At 45.5% G+C, this 22,481-nt stretch overlaps 1 protein-coding gene across 1 annotated transcript; it reads right to left on the bottom strand.

Moving 5' to 3' along the window:
• Nucleotides 1-365: 365 nt before the first annotated feature.
• Gja3 (gap junction protein alpha 3) lies at nt 366-21,827 on the bottom strand. The gene is made up of 2 exons (XM_042685774.1): nt 21,800-21,827; nt 366-1,699 (listed from the first exon to the last, which is right to left on the bottom strand). The coding sequence occupies exon 2, from the start codon at nt 1,680-1,682 to the stop codon at nt 366-368; it is 1,317 nt and encodes a 438-aa protein (XP_042541708.1). The 5' UTR covers nt 1,683-1,699; nt 21,800-21,827.
• Nucleotides 21,828-22,481: the final 654 nt, after the last annotated feature.

Here is a 22,481-nt window from a genome sequence, read left to right as displayed (position 1 = left end):
CCGCAGACACCTGTGGCTTGATGGCATGCACCAGAACAAGTTATTCACAGAGACCAGGGCTCCCTAGGCCCAAAAGCAAATTCAGCTAATTGGCTCTTTTGTAAAGACCAGCAACCCTGCCCCGCCCCCCACTCGCCCTACCTCTTAGTCTCAGGAACATTGGTGTCACCCCCACACTAACTCACAGTGCTAAAAACAGCAAGCATTAAACACGGACACCTGATCCATTCTGTTCCATCTTCTGCCTCTGAGAACTCCAGCACATGCTCAGTTGCAGGCTCGCTCTCTACCTGCTGATTTGAACTGCACTTTGGTTTGCATTTTGAGAATTCGGGGTGTTATAAAGCTGTCTGGAGAGACCACCATTAGATGGCCAAGTCACCAGGTCTGGCCCGCCCATTGCTGGCCTTGCTGGACCTGCCAGGGTCTAGCAGGACCAAAGGAGGTGCGTGCATCTCTGCTGCAGTGGTCACGGCCTGCTCCTCGTCTTCGAGTGTCACTGCTAAGGTGCCTTCCTCCATGCTGCTGCCACTGCTGTCTGCCAGCAGTAGTGGCCCGCTGCCCCCTGACCCGGCCTCCTGGGGGAGAGGCTGGCTGCTACTGCCTGTGGGGCTGGGGACTGCAGGACTGGATGTTGTCGGGGAGGCCTTCAGTACTGGAGTCTGCTGCTCAGCTGCTTGATTGGCCCAGTTCTGTTCTGTCATCAACAGGTGGTGGCCATTGTAGAGCTGGGTGGGGTGAGCTCTGCTTTGTGCCTCGTTCAGAGGTAACGTTTTGAAGTCTGCTGCTGGCACTGGGGGAGCCCCGGGACACCCTGCTTGTCCCAGGGGAGGGGCAGGGTGTGAGTAGCAAGGTGGGAAGCCCACAGCCACACTAGGTGGGCCGGGGTGAGTCACAAGTGGCAGTGGGTCGGCCATCCCCAGCCTGGCTTCAGAGGCATCGGGACTCAAGTGGTTGGTGACCCCCTGCTTGAGCTTTTTCCAGCCCAGGTGGTAGATCTCCAGCATGTTGAGCACTAGGGATGCACAGGCCACTGCCAGCATGAAGATGATAAAGATGGTCTTCTCCGTAGGCCTGGAGATGAAGCAATCCACCGTGTTGGGACAGGGCCAGCGATCACAGCGGTACAGTGGCTGCAGCTGGAAACCGTAAAGGAAGTACTGGCCCGCGATGAAGCCCACCTCGAAGAGCGTCTTGAAGATGATGTTAAAGACATAGGTGCGCAGCAGCGCCCCAGCGATGCGCACCTTGCCTCGATCATCACGAACCGGGGGTCTGTCCAGGGGGACAGTCCCACCCAGTGGCTCCCGGGCCCGCCCGTGGTGTGGGTTGTCTCTCCTTAGCAGCTCCTCCTCCCTCTCTTTCTTCTTCTCTTCCATGCGCACGATGTGCAGCACGTGGCCCAGGTAGATGAGGGTGGGCGTGGACACGAAGATGATCTGCAGTGCCCAGAAGCGGATGTGTGAGATGGGGAAGGCCCGGTCGTAACAGACGTTCTCACAGCCTGGCTGCTGGGTGTTGCAGGTGAAATCGGACTGCTCATCACCCCACACCTCCTCTGCTGCTGCCCCCAACACCAGGATTCGGAAGATGAACAGCACCGTCAGCCAAACCTTGCCGATGACCGTGGAGTGTTCCTGCGCGTTCTCTAGTAGTCGTCCCAGAAAGCTCCAGTCGCCCATTGCTCCAGATTCCTAACCTGGAAGAAAACACTGCGTGTGAATTACGGAGGTGAGGCCAGGATGGATGGTTCATACTTGTAATCCTAGCTGCTTGGGAGTCTGAGATCTGAAGCTTGAAGGTTTGTGGTTTGAAGCCAGCCTGGGCAGACAGACTCAAGAGATTCTTATTTCCAATTAACCACCAAAAATCGGAAATGGAGTTGTGGTTCAAGGGGTAGAGTGTGCCAGCGTTGGGCACAAGAGCCAAGTAAGAGCAGCAAGGCCCCAAGTTCAAGCCGCAGTACTAGCACAAAAAAAAGAGGGGCTGGGAAGGAGCGCTTGCCTTGCATGCCTGAGGCCCTGGGTTCAATTCCTCAGCACCACATAAGCAGAAGAAAAAAAAAGCTGGAAGTGGCGCTGTGGCTCAAGTGGTAGAGCGCTAGCCTTGAGCTGAAGAGCTGAGGGACAGCGCCCAGGCCCAGAGTTCAGGCCCCATGACCCGACTCCCCCCCCCAAAAAAAAAAAAGAAAGAAAAAGAAAGAAAAGAAAAAAGAAATGAAGTATTGAGATAGAGCCTAAGTATATCTTAGTGTGAATCTCAAATCATCTCAACCTGATTTATAATGGTTAATGCAGTGTAATACTATGGAAGTCGTTGTTATATGTCTAGGGAATGAGAAAAAACTCTTATATATGTTTAATATGGATACATTTTTCCCCCAAATTTTTGTGGCTCCTGTTTGGTTAAATCCACAGATGGTAAGGGTCAAGCATATTCATACCAAACTGAGACCTACTCTAAGGACGTCATGAGGAAGCAAACAGAATTGGTAGGGAGTGGACTACTTACCCTGTGATTCTGTATTAAACAACAACAACAACAACAACCCACTAACTAAAACCACTCATCTATCCTGTGCAGTTTCTGTGTTCTCTGCTGGGTGGGGTGGTGGGTGTGGGCAGATGTAGCAGTGTGGTGCATGGGGTGAGCCACGGTCATCCTGCCAGGACTAGAGCTCCAGTCCAGCACAGTGAGGCCTACAGCAGCTGGTCACTTAGTAACTATGAGGGCACCTTGTGTGTCCCTAGTGCTGTGCTGGGCCTTGAGGAAATACACACCTGGCTGCAGGTAGGAGAAACAGGAAAGGCCACTGGGCCCTAGTGTTCTGGGCTCATGATCAGGCTCACAGGTGTGACTACCCAGAGGAGGGGCTAGGGCTAGGTCAGTGTCCCTGGGCTGGAGCCTGCGCACTGGGATGGTGGGTTGATGGTCATACGCAGTGATGGAGGGAAGGAATCCACGGACCCTCTTTGAGAAGGTGGCAGCTCAGTGTTCTTATTACCACTGCACAATGAGGAGAGTCACCACAGCGAGAGAGCTGCACAGATCTCTAAAATCAGACAGTGCCTTCTCTTTCCCTTTTCCTTTCTTCCTTCTCTTTCTCTCCCCTTCCTTCTCCTCCCTTTCCCTCTCCTTCCCTCCCTTCTCCTCCCCTCCCTTTCCTTTCCCTTCCTTCTTTTCTCCTTTCTTGCTTGGCTTTTTCACTCAAGGTTGACACTCTACCACTTGAGCCATAGCTCTACTTGTGGCTTTTTGCTAGTTAACTGGATTTGTCTGCTGGGGTTGACTTCAAACCCTGATCCTCAGATTTCAGCCACCTGAGTAGCTAAGATTACAGGTGTGAACCACTATGACCAAACTGATTTTGTTTTGATTTTTTCTTTCTTTTTTTTTTTTTTTTTTTTGGTTGGTCACAGGGCTTGAACTCTGGGCCTGGGTGCTGTCCCTGAACTCTTCATCTCAAGGAGAGTGCTCTACTACTTGTGCCGCAGCTACTTCTGGTTTTCTGGTGGTTAACTAGAGGAAGAGTCTCATGGACTTTCCAGCCTGGGCTGGCTTTGAACCATGATCCTCAGATCTCAGCCTCCTGAGTTGCTAGGATTACAGGCAGGAGCTCTTGCTTGGCTTTTTTGCTCAAGGCTGGCACTCTATCACTAAGCCATATCCTTTACTTTCAGTATATGTTGCTAGTTAACTGGAGATAACTCTCTTAGACTTCTCTGCCAGGGCTGGCTTTGAAGCACAATCCTCAGATCTCAACCTCCTGAGTAGCTAGGATTACAAGTGTAAGCCACTAGCTCCTGGCTCTACTTCAGACTTTAAATATTTTAAAATATGAATCTTTCTGAATAGATTTGAAAGCAAATCACTCTAATTATTAGCTTGCTAATGAAAATAACAGATAAATGTCAATTCTCTTTGAATATACTTAGCTTGTGTGGTTGAACTCTTCAGAGAAATCTACTTTTTTTTTTCTTTTTGCACTCTTCCCCTTTCCTCTCCCCCCCATTGTGGGGCCTGAACTCTGGGCCTGGGTGCTGTCCCTCAGCTCTTCAGCTCAAGGCTAGCGCTCTACCACTTGAACCACAGTGCTACTTCTGGCTTTTTTTTTTTTTTTTTTTGCTTATGCAGTCCTGAGAAATTGAACCCAGGGCCTCATGCATGCAAGGCAAGCACTCTACCACTGAGCCACCTTCCCAGCCCAGAAATCTACTTTTCTTACACTGAATAGTCTCCATGTCCCATATTATGAATGACACTTCTTTGTATGTTCTTAGAAGGTACATTTACTCTAGAAGCTGGATTATTGTTCATGAAGCAATCTTTTCTTTCCTATGAGGGAGTCTAGAGAACCCTTCTTATTACCACCAATTCTAACTCTTAATTGATCCTTACAGCTGTTCTCAAAAGGACAGGTATTCAGCTTCCTGACTATCACAAAGGCCTCCTTGGTATTGTTTTCATGTGGTTTGAGTGGCTGCTTCCAACTTGTGTTCATGTGTTGGAGATGTGATTCCAATGGTGGTGGTACCTTTAAGGGGTGGAGTCCAGTGAAAGATTCTTAGGTCATGGGGGTGTGCCCTTAAAAAGGACTGTAGATCAACAGTCATGATCTGGACTGGGAACTTGGAACATCCATCTTAGGATTTACTTTGCCAGCATCCCTTATGGGATCTCACTTTTTTCTGCTTAATCTATATTTTATGTTTTGGGTTTTTTTAAGTTTTTTTTTGGTCCAGTCGTGGGGCCTGAACTCTGGGCCTGGGTGCTGTCCCTCAGCTCTTCAGCTCAAGGCTAGCGCTCTACCACTTGAGCCACAGCGCCACTTCTGGCTTTTTTCTTTTTGCTTATGTGGTGCTGAGGAATTGAACCCAGGGCCTCAGGCATGCAAGGCAAGCGCTCTACCACTGAGCCACCTTCCCAGCCCTATATTTTATGTTTTAAAACTTATTTATTGCTATTGTAAAGGTGATTACAGAGGGGTTACAGTTATATAAGTCAGGTAAAGAGTACATTTCTTTTTGAACAATGTCACCCTTTCCCTCGCTCTCTCCCAGTTTTTCTGCTCTTTCCCATCCCCACCCACAAGTTGTATCGTTCATTATCAACATAGTGTCTAGTGAATACCACTGCTCATATTTGGTTTATACAATGCTCTCCAAATGCAGCCAGTGGTGTCTGATAGGGTATCAACTGATGTGAAAGTAAACCAAACTATTTATCAAAAAAAAGGACTGTAGAGCCCTAGTGTTTCTTTCTTTTTCATACTTCCTGTTTAAGTTAAGCTCCTAGATATGCACCTGTGCATACCTCCATTATGACTGGGGAGTAGGGGACTCATCAGAACTGAGCTGATGCCCATGCCATATCCTCAAACCTCCAAAACCAGTACAAAAACTATTTCTTCATAAGTATCCCACTACTGCACTCTGGCAATAGAATGTATTGCCCTTCCCCATCTGTTGTCTGGATCATTCAGCCTTGAGCAGGTGCTGTCAAGTGTCTAGGCATCACTGCATAGAACAGAACTGTGGCAGTGAACAAGACCTATTAGGACTGAAATAGAGGTAACGAAATTCAACCATTATTCCCTGCATGCGCTACTTGTCCAGCTTGGAAACCAGCCCTAGTCCAGGTTCTTGGCTCCAATTCCCTCAGGGGTGGCGAGCACAGGTCCACACTGCTGCCCTGGGTGTCCTCTTCTCTAGGCTACACCCTGATGAGTAGCTGTGGTCCTCTATTCTAGAAGGTTCCCTCCATCCTCTACAACTCCACCTGCTAAGTCTCACATGGGTCCCAACACTAGAGTCTGGTCTCTAACCTGGGCACTGTAGGTCCTGTCTCCCTTAGCCTTGATCCTGAGGCTGGATCACCCTTCCAGGTATGTGCACCCCTTGTTTGTAATCTCTCCAGGTAGGACAGGGATATGCATGTCTGGGGTGCCTGGAAGAGGCCAGTGCATGTATTTAATGCTTTTTCCAGCTTCCCATCTTGCTCAGATGTACACATGCTTGCTAGCAAATATCGACAGAATGTGCTGGAACGGAGGGCTATGGATAGAGTGAGCGATGAGGTGCTTCTGCATGGCAGACTGGACAGTGCTCTTGGCATCTTCCTGAAGGGCAGCAGTGTGGCGTCAACCTCTCCAAATACCATTGTGGGCACCAATGAGAAACATGGACAGTTAAATGACATGTTGCACCCTCAAATCAGATGAAGAGGGTGAGGAGACCAACTATGGGGTCAATGGTTGCTCTGTGCAAGGACAGCCCTTTCTACAAGAGCCACTGGGTGGAACCATGGGGAGTGGCATGGCACTCAAAGCACCGGACTGCCACCTGCAAGAATGCTACAGGCTGTCACTGGATGCTTTGTCTAGGATCTGCTAGGCACTGTGACTCACACGAATAATTCTGGCTACTAAGGAGACCGAGATCTGAGAATCAAGGTTGGAAGCCAGCCTGGGCAGAAAAGTTTGTAAGACCCTTATCTCTAATTAATTGCCAAAAAAACAAACAAACTGTAAGTGGAGCTGTGGTTCAAGTGGTAGAGCATGAGCTTTGAGCACAAAAGCTCAGGAACAGTGCTCAGGTCCTGAGTTCAAGCCCCAAGGCTGTCACAAAAAAAAAAAAAAAATTACAGAAATAAAGCCAGATATAACTGAAAAGCTATGTTTCTTTTTGGGAGGGGGCGGGGCTGGTCGTGGGGCCTGAACTCTGGGCCTGGGCGCTGTCCCTGAGCTCTTCAGCTCAAGGCGAGCGCTCTACCACTTGAGCCACAGCGCCACTTCTGGCTTTTTTCTTTTTGCTTATGTGGTGCTGAGGAATCGAACCCAGGGCCTCATGCATGCAAGGCAAGTGCTCTACCACTGAGCCATCTTCCCAGCCCGAAAAGCTATGTTTCATTTATAAATGCTAAAGTACAAATACTTTTTATAATCCATAGTTATGAGATATGAATCAACCCATTAAGTTAAATATAGTTTTAAACACATTAGTGACTTAAAGGAAAGCTGATACTATAATGGTGAATGACAAGAGCATACGCACCGCTGCATTGCCATAATACCATATTTATCATTATTCAAGATTCATGACCATGATGTCTACATTTTGTGCCAATACTGGGCCTTGTACTCAGGTCCTCAAGCTCCTTTAAGGCTAGTATTCTATCACTTAAGCCAAACTTCCAGTATTTTTGTGGCTAATTGGAGATAAGAGTCTCATGGACTTTCCTGCTCAGGCTGGCTTTGAACCTTGACCCTAAGATTTCAGCTAGGATTACAGACATGAACCATCAGCATCTGTCTCACTTCCCCTTTTGAAGTAGTTCTTTTTTGGGGGAGGGGTGGTCAGTTGTGGGGCTTGAACTCAGGGCCTAGGCTCTGTCCCTGAGCTCTTTTGCTCAAGACAAGTCTCTACCACTTTGAGCCATAGCTTTACTTCAGTTTTTGAGTGATTAATTGGAGGTAAGAGTCTCACTGGGACTTTCCTGCCTGGGTTGGCTTCAAACCCTGATCCTCAGATCTCAGTCTTCTGAATAGCTAGGATTACCATAGGTGCCCAGCTTTTTTAAGTAGCTGATTGGCTTCTCACTGTTCATTATGGCTTCTTTTCCTTTCTGTTCTTTGTGGCTGCAGAAAGTGCACTAGACAAACACAGTAAACTATGCAGCTGGCCAGTTGTGAGGAGGTAAAGGCCGAGGAGGTGTCACTAGCACTGACAGGGGCTCTGGATGTGGCATGAATGTGAATGAGCTCTATGCTCTTGAATGAGAAATCTGGGTAGAGAGCAGACCCCAGACTTCAAGAGCAAGGAGGTGTGTCACGAGAAACACTGCAGAGCCTCTTGCTACACTTCTCAGCATGGTTGGTTTGGTTGTGTGAAATGCACATGAATGCAAATCTGTGTGTGTGTGTGTGTGTGTGTGTGTGTATGCATATGCTAGTACTGAGGCTTAAACTCGGCCTTGACCACTTGTTCGCCTTTTTCTCTCAAGGCTGGCATTCTATTATTCTACTACTTCTGCCTTTTTGCTAATTAGACTTTCCTGTCAGGCTCTCTTCAAACCATGCTCCTCAGAACTCAGTCTCTTGATTGGCTCGGATTACACAGGTATGAGCCACAGGTGCCCAGCTTTTTCTTTTCTTTTTCCCTAATGGTATGGGGGATTGTACTTGGGACCTTAAGCTTGGGGGCAGGCACTCAGTTATATGAGCCATGCCATCAGTCCTTTTTCTGCCTTGGTCATTTTCAAGTTAGAATCTCACTTTTGTCTGGGCCAGCCTGGATCACTACTTGTGCTTTTCCATGTTGCTAGGGATGACAGGCATTAATCACTGTGCCCAGGCATCATGCTTCCCACCTAACTATGATAACAGACATATGCCACCATGTCCAATCACTGGTTGAGATGGACACACATGCACTTATTTTTTTTTTTTAGCCTGGGTTGGCTTCACACCTCAATCCCCTTACATCTACCTCCTAAGTATCTAGGATTACAGGTTTGAGCCACTGTGCTTGGTTTATATGGTCATATGGTGCAGAGCAACATATTGATCAATGATGCAACAGGGTCCTTTAAGCCTGTTCTGCCCGGTGATGAGGCAGTCCACCCAGTCTGTGAAGGCACACTGGGACACGCATGCTATGACAACAGCAACCAATGGCAGGTCTCGGAACGTTTCCCCATGTTAAGTGAGATGTGGAGTAACTGATCTAAAAACCAGGTAGTGGGGTTAAAGATAACCTGGATGTGGGACATTATTCGCCTCCATGATATTGCTCTGTGTGTGTGTGTGTGTGTGTGTGTGTGTGTGTGTGTGTGTGTGTGTGTTGGTACTGAGGCTTAACTTCAGGGCCATGGACTTTTGCTTGGATTTTTTGCTCAATGCTAACTAGTGCTCTACCACTTGAATCATAGGGCCACTTCTGGCATTTTTTTGATGGTGGTTCATTGCAGGTAAGAGTCTCATGGGCTTTTATGCCTAAACTGGCTTTGAGCTGTGATCCTCAGATCTCAGCCTCTGAATAGGCAAGATTACAGGAGTGAGCCACCAGTGCTCAGCTTCATCTTTTCATTTTTATCTAAACAAAAAACCCTGAATTTATAGTACTGAGTATCAACCAGGTTCTTGCTTCATTGAAACAGTCATCTTCCTTTCAACAATCCTACAGTTCTCACCTGGACCTCTGGGCCCTTAAGATTAATCAGTGGCTATTAACAGCCTGAGTTTCCATAGTCCCTTCTGATGGCCTGCCTAGAACCAGGCCTAGGATCTTCTACCAGGTCCTATATCTTAAAATTTTAAGGTATCTATTTTTTTTTAAAGTAAGGTATAATTTGGGTGCCAGTGGCTCACACCTGTAATCCTATCTACTCAGGAAGCTGAAGTATGAGGATTGTGGTACAAAGCCAGCCAGCCAGAAAAGTCTCTGAGACAATTATCTACAATTAATTACATACACATACACACCAAACCAGAAGTGGAACTGTGTCTCAAGTGGTAAGTGCTAGTCTTGAATGAAAAAGCTTAGGGACAGCATCTAGGCTCTGAGTTCAAGCCCCAGGACCAACACATACACACACAAAAATAAGGTATAGTCTGTCTTTTAAAATCTATTTGTGGCTGATGTGGTGGCTCATGACTGTAAATCTCAGCTACTCAGGGGGCAGAGATTGGAGGATCAAGATTGGAAGTCAGCCTGGGGCAAAAAAACAAGCAAGACTTCAGTTTAATAACCAGTTGGGTGTTGGCAGTATGTGCTTGTGATCCCACTTACACAGGAGACATAAATAGGGGGATCACTATCTGAGGCCATCCTTGGGCAAAAACAAGACCATATCCCTAAAGACATAAAGGGTTGGGGGCATGGCCTAGCAAGCACAAGGCCAACTCAAGTGCCACCAACACAATAATTTTTAGAGGTTGGAAAATTCAGGAAATAAGAGAGCTATATGGATATGTAAGTTCAGAAGGAGGTCACGAATAGGGATTCTACTATTAAAATGAATGGTTAGGGAAAGGTTTGCGAAAGGGAGGAACTGGAGAGGGGATTAGGGGAGGAGGTTCTGGATAGAAAAAAATGAGAAGGGAACCCCATGGAGGTGGATATTGGTGTGGCCTGGTGTGATAGAAGATTCCATGTTAGAAAAGCAATGATTTTTTTTCTTTGTGTATTGGAACTGAGGCTTGAACTTGGGGCTTGGGTATTGTCCTTTAGCTTTTTCACTCAAGGCTAGCTCTACCACTTGAGTTTCTGGGTTTTGCTGGCTAATTAGATATGAGAGTCCCCTGGACTTTCCTGCCTAGGCTGGCTTCAAACCTCTATTCCCAAATCTCGGCCTCCTGAGTAGCTAGGATTACAGGTGTGAGACACAGGTGCCTGAATAGTTTTATTATCATTTTCCCTCAGTCCCTTTCTTTTCTTTTCCTCTCTACTCTACCCTCTTCCTGTGTCTCTCTATCCAGTCTCTGTCTCCCTAACCATCTCTCTGTCTGTCTGTCTGTCTCTCTGTCTCTCTGTTCTGGGAGTGAATCTAGGGCCTTCGGCACGCTCAGCAAGACCTCTACTAATGGCCCATATCCCTAGTTCCCCTCAGTCCTGCAGAAATTAGTTCAGAAACTTTTTTTGAGACAGTTTCCATGTATAGCTCAGGCTGGCCTAGAACTCACAATCCTTCCCCCACCACACTTGAGATGGTTAAGTGATCCTGGGGTTCAAGTGATCCTTCAACCTCAGCCTCCTGAATAGTTGGGAAGTTTAGAAATGTCTGGCAGTTCCAGCAGCATCTAATTTCAACATGGGGTCAGCACATGCATGGGAATCTGGAAGGGACTTGAGGGCAAAGGGACGCAGAAGACACCACTGCCACCTCACAAGGCAGCCCCGTCCTGAGAAAGCCAGCAGTGGGCTTTGAAGAGGAGTGACTAACCACGTCCACACTCTTCAGAGCGTTCAGGAAGGATGAGGTAAAAGCCCTTTGATCTCACAAAGAGAGGATCCATGGATGATCTTCCAGCAACCAGGCTGGCAAAGAGGTAGGGGCAAAAGAAAGTCTAGGTGAGGGATCAAAGAGACAGTAGGTAGAGAAAAATAGAGCCCTTGCTCAGAGATCCAGAGCTAAAGGATGGGGTCACAGGGTGCCAAAGAAAGGCACAAGATCCAATCAAAGTGTTTCCAAGAGAAAGGAACCACGGATGGTGGACCGCAGAGCATGAAGTCAGAAGGGACACAGAGGATGGGGGGTAGGGAGGAGACGTAGGGGACAGCACAGGTATGGGAAGAAACCTCCCAAAAGTCTTGACAACACTTTTAGAGTGAGGTCCAGAAGGAGGTCATTTATTTATTTAGTGTTAGAAAGCTTGAACTCAAGACATGGGTGCTGTTGACATGGGTGCTGTCCCTTAACTTTCCGATCAAGGCTGTTACGCCACCACTTGAGCCACACCTCCACTTCTGGCTTTTTGGTAGGTAACTGGAAATAAGAATCTTACAAACTTTCCTGCCTGGGCTGACTTCAGCCCTGGACCCTCAGATCTCAGCCTCCTGAGTAGCTAGGATAACAGGTATGAGCCACTAGTGCCTGGCAGAAGGTGATGATCATTTAGGCCATGGGGATGATGAAAAAGTCCAGAGGAAGTAGAAAGGAAAGGAGAGGTTGGTTCTACTGGGCTTCCCTGGCAGCCAGATGCTGGGACATAGACAGTGTGCAGCCTTTGAACAAGGAAGGAGTGATGTCACTGCAAGAAGGCCTCTCTAGGTAAGGACTAGATGCTGTAGCACTCCAAGCCCTGGTGCCGTTCACATACAGGTGGGAGACTTAAGCCAAGTCAGACTTACCCAGTATTGTACTTGATTCCCTTTTATAATAATATCTTGATGATTACCCACTTACTGGGTTTATTAATTAATTAATCTAATTAATCTATTAATTAATTAATCTAATGTGGAGTCAGGCTGGGCAAGTTAACTTTGTCCTTGCTATTTGTGATTGTCTGCAACTTTGTTAAGTGCAATTTTGAGAGTTATAAGTATGCTTGGCAGGAAAGAGTTCTGTGTTGAACTGATAATGTCTGCTTGGGTTTGGAATGGGGATGATGGTACCTCAGGTAGTAGTTTTCGCCATCTCTGATTTGGCACAGATCTCGGACATGGGGGGGAGGGGGCGCTGAACGAGTCATAAATAGGATGCAATGATAAATGGTCTTGTTTAGTTATCTAATTATCTAGTTAGTGAGAAGACTCTTTTCCATTGGCGTCTTTCATCCCTTACCTATTTTTCAAGATTTTGGAAGTGGATGTGTAGCTCAAGTGGTAGAGAGACAGCCTTGATAGAAAAAAATCAAGGGAGAACATGAAGCCCTGAGATCATGACCCAGGTCTGGTAAAAGAATAAAAAATGAATTTTCAAGATTTCACACTTCAGAGTGTAGGCACTCTACAACTGCCCAATCATCTAACATCAGATCAAAAACATATTTTTTTTCTTTTTCTTTTGTGCTGGTTCTGGGATCTAGAATCACATTCAATGCTTTGCTTTTTTGCTTAAGGCTAGCACTTTACCACTTGAGCCACAATTCCACTTCTGGCTTTTTGTGGTTATTTGGAGATAAGAGTCTCACAGACTTTCCTGCCCCAGAAGCCACAGAGCTCAGCTCCCTGAGTAGCTATGATTACAGGCAAGAGCTACTGGCTTCAAAAATTGTGTTTGAAGAAAAATTGTGCCTTTACTGAACATGTGCCTTTTTCCTTGTCATGATTCCCCAAATTATCCCCAAGCAACTATTATCATAGCATTCAGATTGCGTAAGTAGTCTAGAGAGGAAGAGCACATGGAGGTACGCACAGGCTCCATGCAATACTGCACCATCTCACACAGGGACCTGAGCATTCTTGGGTTGTAGCTGGTGTCATCAGCACTCAGTGGAAGCCCTAGGATTGCTGTACTTGATATCTGGTAGGACAGCTCTCCCAACTTACTCCAGATCTGTCTCAACCATTTTGGGCTTTTGGATTCTTAAATATCGAAACAATCCAAATCCAAATCCAAATTCAAAGCTGAATTCCACTTGTCAAGTTCCACAAAAATCTAAGGTATGATTTTGATTAGAAATGCATGAAATTTAGCCAGGCGCCGGTGGCTCACGCCTGTAATCCTAGCTACTCAGGAGGCTGAGATCTGAGGTTCGCGGTTCAAAGCCAAACTGGGCAAGAAAGTCCATGAGACTCTTATCTCCAATAAACCACTTGAAAACCGGAAGTGGCACTGTGGCTCAAGTGGTAGAGCGCTTGCCTTGAGCTGAAGAGTGCAGGGACAGCGCCCAAGCCCAGAGTTCAAGCCCCACGACCAACCAAAAAATGCATTAAATTTATATGTGAATCAAATTTACCTCTCTACCATCTAGCTTTCCCCTAAATTCTGCAATGCCCTTTAACTGGGCTTTGAATCTTGACTCTGAAGGTGCAAAACATTCAGGGTTATTCCTAGGTGCTCAGAGTTGGTCTGCATTGTTCTAAATTCTTCTTGAACTCTTCTCACTGTTATAGTTGGTACATAGGAACACAGCCAAAACAGGTTTATATCTTATCTGGTGTCCAGAAACTTGTTAGAAAACATTTTTAAAAGTCTGGTAGGAGGTTCCTTTGGATTTTCTAGCAAGATTCAATCATATCACCTGCAATTAAGTATAACTTTATCTCCTGTTTCCTAATTTGACCTTCTGTCTCCCCTTTCCTTTTTCTTCTCTTTTCCTTTTCCCTTTCCTTTTTTTTTGTGTTGGTTTTGGAGCTTGAATTCAGAGCCTCTCACTCTTGCTTAGCTTTTTGCTCAAGGTTGGTACTCTGACATCTTTTCTTAATTTCTGTCTTTAGCATAAATGCTTCTAAAGTTTTATTATCATTCTATATCAATTTTTATCAGGCAAAAAAAGTTTAAGTCCACTCTTTTTTTCTTTACTACTAACATAGTTTTATTTTCTAAAGCACGATTGAATAATGGATTTAATATAGCACTTTTTCCACCAGCTACTGTGTTTAGACATTGATCCCATTTGCATTGCTGGATAAGGGTCTCTTCTTTGTAATTTATGTAAATTATGAGATAATTCAATTTGCTGTGACTTTATTTTGAGTTTTTGTTTGTTCGTATCGAAGATTGGTCTCAACCTCTTTTTGTCATAGTATCAGATTTTTAACTGCTATTTTAAGTCTGAAAAATTTAGTACTCTAAAAAACATCTCATGTAAGAACCTTTTAGTGCCAGGCACTGGTGGTTCACGCCTGCAATCCTAGATACTCAGGAGGCTGAGATCTGAGGATTGAGGCTCAAAGCCAGCTTGTGCAAGAAAGTCTGTCTGTGAGACTCTTACCTCTTACCTCCACCAGAAAATCAGAAGTGGTGCTGTGTCTCAAAGTAGTAGAGTGCTAACCTTGAGTGAAAAAGCTCAGGGACAGTGCCCAGGCCCTGAGTTCAAGCCACATGACTGACAAAAAAAATCTTCTAGTAAGGTGCCATTGTATCATGTCTATAATCCTGGCTACTCAGGAGGCTAAGATCTGAGAAAATTATAGTTGGAAGCCAGCACAAGTAGACAAATCTGTGAGAGACTTATCCTCAATTAACTAGCAAAAAGTGGGAACTGGAGGCATGACTTAAGTGGTAGAGCACCAGACTTGAGTGAAAAAAAGATGAGCAAGAGCAAAAGGCCCTGAGTTCAAACCTCAGTACCCACTCCTCTCTCTTTTACTCTCTCTCTCTCCCACTCTTTCTCTCTCTCTCTCTCACACACACACACACAGAATCTTCTATAATAGAGTTTAGGGCTAATATCTTTTTTTTTGAAGTGTCTGGAAAACTTTATTAAAATTCGATTTCATTAACTGTTATCCATCTATGTATAGCTGCTATTCCTTCAGTTAGTTTTGATCATTTGCATCTTTTAGAAAATTTTTTATTTCAAATGTGACATAAAATGATTAATGATATTTTCTTACAATTTTTAACGATATGATATTTTTACTTAGATTTCTTTTTTTGGTTCTAAATATTGCTCATTTGAGGATTTAAATATACTAACCTTGCTAGAAGCTTTTGTTTTCTTAGTAAACCAACTTTGATTTAAAAAGAGTAGCAATTTACTTTTTTCTCTCCAATGTTTTCTATGTATGTTTTTCATGACATACAGAATAAGTCTACAAAAATTTCTTTTTTTTTTTTTGCCGGTCGTGGGGCCTGAACTCTGGGCCTGGGTGCTGTCCCTCAGCTCTTCAGCTCAAGGCTAGCGCTCTACCACTGGAGCCACAGCACCACTTCCAGCTTTTTCTGTTTATGTGGTGCTGAGGAATCGAACCCAGGGCCTCATGCTTGCAAGGCATGCACTCTACCGCTGAGCTACCTTCCGCCCCAAGTCTACAAAAATTTCTATAGGGTGGGAATGTGGCTTAGTGGTAGAGTGCTTGCCTAGCATGCATGAAGCCCTGGGTTCAATTCCGCAGTACCAGAAAAAGCCAGAAGTAGCACTGTGGTTCAAGTGGTAGAGTACTAGCCTTGAGCAAAAGAAGCTCAGGGACAGTGCCCAGGTCCTGAGTTCTAGCCCAGGACTGGCAAAAAAAAAAAAAGTTCTATGGATCTTAGTGTCAATTTTATTTGCCAATGTTATTATAAAATATACAAAATAAGTACTACATAATATATTATGTAGTACAATATGTGTAATACATACTATATTTTTATAATGTAATATATGTGCTACATATTTATATTAACATTATAATAGACAATATTATAATATGATTTCAGGGATTTTTATCTCTAATTTTTAATGGAGAAGTGCATGTTCTAATACTTTGGCCTGTGTGTTTGTGTGCCAGTCCCGGGGCTTGAACTTAGGGCCTGGGTGCTGTCCCTGAGGTTCTTTTGCCCAAGGCTAGTGCTCTGGCACTTGAGCCACAGCTCCACTTTGGCTTTTTTTTTTAGTAGGCTGGCTTTTAAAGAGGACCTCAGCTTTCCTGAGTAGTTAGGATTACAGGCATGAGCCACAGACACTTGGCTGTATCCTAATACTTTTTAATAATCTAATGTTATGCTCTCATCCATAGTTGATTTAGTAACACTACAAAAACTGATTTTCTAATTTCTTTATTAATAGTTCCAAATCACCAGTATGATTACATATTTTTATTGCCAGAGAATAAGTCTCCAGACATACAAAATCATTTTTTAATTTATTTAATCGGTCATGGGGCTTGAACTCTGGGCCTGGGCACTGGTCCCTCAGCTCTTCAGCTCGTGGCGAGTCCTCAATCACTTGAGCCAAAGCACCACTTCTGGTTTTCTGGAAATAAGAGTCTCATGGACTTTCCTGCCTGGGCTGGTTTTGAACCTCGATCCTCAGATCTGAGCCTCCTGAGTAGCTAGGATTACAGGCATGAGCCGCTGGCACCTGGCACAAAATCATTTTAAAATTATAATTTTAAATTTTTATATAATCTACATTTTAATACCCTCCCCCCCAATTTTTTCAGTGTTAAGAGTTCAAACCCAGAGCTTTGTATATGTAAGCAAGAGCTTTACCACTAAGCTATACACCTAACCATGAATTATACTTTAGTGTGTGTGTGTGTGGTTGTGCACAACTGTACCAGTAGTGGAGCTTGAACTCAGTGCCTTGTGCTTCAATTGGCTTTTCTACTCATATTACTAATGAAATAATAACACATGGGAAGCACTTTTAATAATGCAAGCGACCTATATATTATTACCTTCCTATTATTTTTTCTTTCATGTGGGAATTTTAAGCATTTATGAGTAACTGAAAAGTCCAGTGCCTAAGTCTTCATGTGGCTAAAGCACAGTAAACAATATGAACACTTTTCATCCCTAGTCAAAGAGAAGAGTAAATCAGGTTTTACTTTTTGAACTTTAGCATTAAAAGCTTTGTGAGAGATACTTTCATCTTATTTTATTTTGGGGGACCAAGTCTTGCTAAGTTGTTCAGGAGCGCTTTGAACTTGCACTCAAGCAATCCTCTGGCCTCAGACTCTAGACTGGCTTGGACTCCAGGTGCCGGCTGTAACTGGTTGCAATGTGAGCTAATTTCAAGCCGGTCTGGTGGCTCTTGCCTGTAATCCTAACTACTTAGGAGACTGAGATCTGATGATCATGTTTTGAAGCTGGCTTAAACAGAAAAGTTCACGGGACTCTTATCTCCAATGAACCAGCAAAGAGCTGGAAATGGAGGCGTGGCTCAAGAGCACCAGCCTACAGCAGAAAAAGCAAAGAGAGAACATGAACCCCTAAGTTCAAGCCACAGTACTGGCACAAAAACTAAACAGTGTTCACTTGAAAAATCAAAGTCTCCAATGTATTATATTCAGCAAGGGAAAACAACATTACACTTTACTTTTAATCCAATCTTTCTTGTTGAAATACTTGAGTGAAAGAAATACTCTTTCTGAAGATCAGTACTGAGTCACCATTTCCACAATTAGAATTCTAACCCTAAGCTAGAAATGAACAGCTGGCCAAGCCTCAGTTCAATTAAGGGACAAAGCAGACAGTCCAAGGGTGACGGGAAAGGCACTGCCCTCTACAACTATTTCTATCCACCGGCCTTCTGCTCTCTGTATGCCCTCCCTCCTCCTTTCCCTGCTGGGTCCTCTCCTTCCATCTCTCAGTTGCCAAATGGCACTGTAAGAGAGTTCGGTGAAAGACCTATGAATTCCTTTGAATTGCTCTCTATGAAAGAAGCTTTGGCTCTTCAAATAAAATGGAACTTTACTAGTACCCTACTTTCTAAGGAATGGCTTAGGGCAAGAGGGAAGATCCTGGGGTGCTTTAACATACTAGTATTCTAAGCAGGCTTTCATCATGTCAAAAACAACAAACTCAGACCGATGTTAGTGGCTCATGCCTGTAACATGAGCTACTCAGAAGGCTGAAACCTGAGGACTGAGGTTCAAAGCTAGCCTGGGCAGAAAAGTCTAGGAGACTCTTATCTTCAATGAACCATACAAAAGCCAGAAGTGGAGCTATGGCTCAAGTGGTAGAGCACCAACCTTGAGCAGAAGGCCCTAAATTCAAGCCCCAGTACTGGTGTGTGTGTGTATGCATGCACTTGCATGTACACACACACACACACACACACAAATAAACAGCAACAGCAAAAACAAAGTCAGGAAATCTGAACACATTTTTTTAGTAATGATCTCATAAATACAGTTAAAAGGCAGCATTTCTAGATAGCCCCAAATGACTCCATTCAGGAAGAAATATGGGATAATAGCATTGTGGCACTGGGACAACCTTAGAAGTGTTCTAGCTTATCTTCCCTTTTTTACAGTCTGGGAAATGGAAGCCCAGAGAGGGTACTGAGATCCTCCCAAGGCTGCACAGCTCACAGTGCCCCAGTTAGCAAGGAAACCGATCATTTCTCACTTACTTCCCACTTCCAGCTTTCTTTCCCTATGGCTCCATGGAGCTATGTACCGGGCCAACTGTTTAGGTTATTCTTTCCATTCTAGCCTACTAGAAACACATGCTAGAAACACAGGTGACAGTACTTATAAGTTTTACTATTCCATGAGAATCTAGAGGGGTCCTTTTACCTTTTATAAAACTTCTTAAATATGAGCCAATGAGCTTGTCCATCACATAGATTAGAAAATACTTTTAAAGTAAGTACAGGTATTTTCATGTGGGTGTATGCCAGCAACATGGTTTGAACTCAGGGCCTTTCACTCTTAATTGGCTTAATTTGTTCATAGCTGGTGTTCTAAAACTTGAGCTATGCCTCTAGTCTGTCATTTTGATGATATCAGAGTCTAGGGGACTTTTCTATTCCAAGCTGGCTTCTAACCTGAGTCTTCTTTCAGTTTTCAGCTTCCTGGGCAGCTAGCATTATAGTCATGAGTCACAGGTACCTGGCTCCAAGTTGAGACTTTTTTTCCCACTCTTACTAGGTAAACAACACCCCACAACTTGATAATTATGGCATTTTATTATTCCATCTATATCACAGACATAAGCTATAGGTTAAATGTCTTCAATTTTATTACAAATAAATATATATATATATATATATATATATATATATATATAACTCAATTTTCTCACTCAAATTTATTTCTACTAATGTATAACCAGAACTCTCATCTAGGTTCTGAGGGGGAAAGTAATTTATTTTTAAACCTAATGGGAAATGGAATTTCATGAATAAGTGAGCAATAATTTGTGGAGGCAATGATGAACTGAGTAGAAAAAATTAGTGATTAAAAATACTTAGTACCATTAGTTTGTTAACATAAATTTTAAAAGCTGCTAATTCTTCAAATTAATAAACAATTTTCTAGAGTGCAGGAACTAGTCATATCAACCATTACCAAACCATACTTCTGGATATGTAATGTGGTTTTTATTTTAATTTCTTTTAAAATTTTTGTGTGCTGGTACTGGGGCTTGAACTTCTGGCCTCGTACTCTAGCTTTTTCTGCTCAAGGCTGACCCTTTACCACTTGAGCCACATCTTCACTTTTGGCTTCTGAGTGTTCAATTGTAGATAAAGAATCTCACAGACTTTTCTATTCAGGCTGGCTTCAAACTCATACCCAGCTTATATAGTACAATTTTTAAAAGCAGGCAGTAGTTACTATGATGGAGAATCTTTTACAACTTTAAAATGAAAACTAAACTGAAACTTTATTATTCTTTCATTGCCTAAGCATTATACTGAAATTGCAAAAATCATACAGTTTTTATATACATAAATGTGCTCTTACAGTCATCTGTACAGTGAGCGTTTATTAAACATTTGTATTTGTGTGTGTGTGTGTGTGTGTGTGTGTGTGACATTGTGTTGTGCACTGTAAATGTTCAAGTAGTTACAATAAGGTCCCTAGCCTCAGAGGACCAATTTGGACTGGATAAGAGAGGCAGATTTGTGACAAATAGGTCAAAGGAATACAAGTATGCTGCTTAGAAAGATAAAGAGAGACTCCACATTAGTAAGCTGCAAGTAAGGTTAGCTGGGTCTCCTCACACCCAGATCCTACAAACCAGCCTTTCTATATGGACTAAAAGACTCTCAGAGGCCTTTCAGTTTTTTGGAATGTCCTGATATCATTTTAACTTATTGCAAAGACTACTTAATGTAGGGAAGACTTCTCTCTCTCCCTCCCTCCCTCCCTTCCTTCGTTACTTCCTTCCATCCTTCCTGTGCCAGTATACTAGGGCTTTAACTCAGGGCCTATATTCCTGCTTAACTTTTCCACTCAAGGATGGAGCTCTACCATTTGAGCCACACCTCCAGTTCCAGCTTTCTGGTAGAGATAAGTGTCTCACAGACTTTTTGGCTCTGCATGGTTTCAGTCTGGAGGCTCAGATCTCAGCCTCCTGAGTAGCTAGGATTTCAGGCATGAGCCACCAGCAGTCAACTATTGCTTGAAATTTTCATCTGAATGAGGTGGTCCCTAAGAGAAAGACCTAACTTTAAGTTTCACACTTACTGTATAAAAGTTACCTTATAGTAAAAAAACCCACTAACTTAAAAGTGAATATCATTTGAGGAAATTGGGTGTGTTCTTTTTCTTACTGGTAAAGAATGAAATATTACCATCATTTTAAGACCACTGTTAGCCATGGACTGGTGAACAGACAGCTCTGTCCAATACATCGCCCTGGCACAGCTTTGTGAATTACTACAGGAACACGTGCACTGCCCTTATTCCATGCTTATCTCAACAGAAACCCAACTGCTGAACCAGTAGAATTTGGGCCAAATTAGCTGATGTTTACTTTGAACACACTGGCATTGGAAAATGAATCCCCTCTTTTTCCTCTTTAATCTCTTAATGTTTGTCTTGCAATGCATTTTATCTTGGTGCGGATGGGCTTGCAACAGCAAGTCACCATGGTTGTGAGTTTTTAGGTGAGAGCCAGGGCATAATTCACTTCTCAGCTGTTTGTGCCATCTTTGCTAAATAGCATATTTTGGAGACACCTTGATTAAAACAAAGTGTTCCAGTCACACATTTTCACGAACCACGAGCTCCGCATAATAGGATGAATCCTGACCACTAGTGCGCGGAGCAGACAGCAAACGGGTCACTGCGTACCCAGGTTCCTGGCTCTTAAAAGAAGAATCACTATAGAAGGTAGCTCAGAGTTTCTCATTCTGTGCGAATGAGGATTCTGTGCGAATCCTTCGCACAGACACATCCTCTCCAGAATACCGATCAAGAAGTCATGACGATCGTGGCACCAAGAACTAAAAACGACTTCCTCTAAAGAAAAGAAAAAAATTTAAAAAGTTTCTAAACCAACACTCTTTGTGCCCCGGGCGATGCTAAAGCCAGCGCCCTGGCACTGCACCGGCCGCGGCGGCGACGGCGGGTGCACCCTCGCAGGTGGTTTCGATAGTGCATCGGGTCCCTGCCGTTCTGGGGTGGCCTCAGCTCCTCACCCCAGAGCGATGACCTCCCCATGAAGAAACAAGTGTACGCCAGCTTTGGCCAGCCAGTCCTGAAGAGCGCGCGCTCCGCCGGCGCCTTCGGCAGCACAGACACCGAAGGTCAACTGTTCCCCAAGTTTCCAGCAAAGTTTACCCCAAGGCTGCCCCCCACCCCGCTCCGGTTCTGGGGCTCCCCACAACTCCTCGAAGAACCACACGACAGAAGCCCTGGGGGCCTCCACAGCAGCCCCCCCCCCCAGGAAGACTGCGACCCCGCGTGTCGCCCGCCTGGCCCAGAGCTTCCCAGGAACCCGCGCCCGCCGTGGCGCGCACAGCCCGCCTTACCCCGCTCTGCCGCGGCGGCCACCCCGGCGCTCCTCCCCGAGCGGGGCTCCCGGCTGCTCTGAACCACGACTCCTCTCACCCGTGCGCCGCCGCTTCACGCGTGCGCCCCGCGCCGGCGCCTGGCCTCCCCGCCCCGGCCGCCATCCCCGCCACCCCAGCGCGCGCCTTGCTCCGCACCCCCAGCCGCAGCCCCGGCCCCGGCGCCACGCCCCCCGCCGCCGCCCCCCGGCCCCGCCGCGGGGGCGGTGCCAGCCCCGGCGCGCCCCACGCCGGCGTTGGTGGCCTAGCCTGGGGCACGCACCCCGCCGCGCGCGCGCTCCCCGCACCCCTGCAGCCCACCTGGCAATCACTGCGCATCCCGAACTTGCATCCTCCGCCCCTCACCTCACCCCCACCCCGCCCCTGCGCCCCTCACCGGCACCCTGCACTTCCATTCCCGCACCCCACCTTGCACCTGCATTCCACCCCTGCACCCCTCACCTCACCTCCATCCCGCGCCCCACCTGCATCCTACACCCCCGCCGTGCACCTGCACCTGATCTCCCCCACCCCTGCCCGCGGACCGCGCGACGGCCCACTGGGGACGTGGAGCCCGGACGAAAGTCTCCCGCCACCCCCACCCGCGCGCAGGGTGCCGTTGGGGGAGCTGGGAGCCACGCGCAGCTGCCTGAGACCCCGCGGG

The sequence above is a fragment of the Dipodomys spectabilis genome, unplaced genomic scaffold, assembly GCF_019054845.1.
Source record: "Dipodomys spectabilis isolate Male_0828 unplaced genomic scaffold, ASM1905484v1 ptg000095l, whole genome shotgun sequence".
In the NCBI taxonomy this organism is placed as follows: domain Eukaryota; kingdom Metazoa; phylum Chordata; class Mammalia; order Rodentia; family Heteromyidae; genus Dipodomys; species Dipodomys spectabilis.
This window is presented reverse-complemented; position numbering and strand designations above follow the sequence as displayed.

What these genes read in the sequence shown, in the direction of transcription:
- Gja3 (XM_042685774.1), bottom strand. Translation starts at nt 1,682, where the DNA reads ATGGGCGACTGGAGCTTTCTGGGACGACTACTAGAGAACGCGCAGGAA.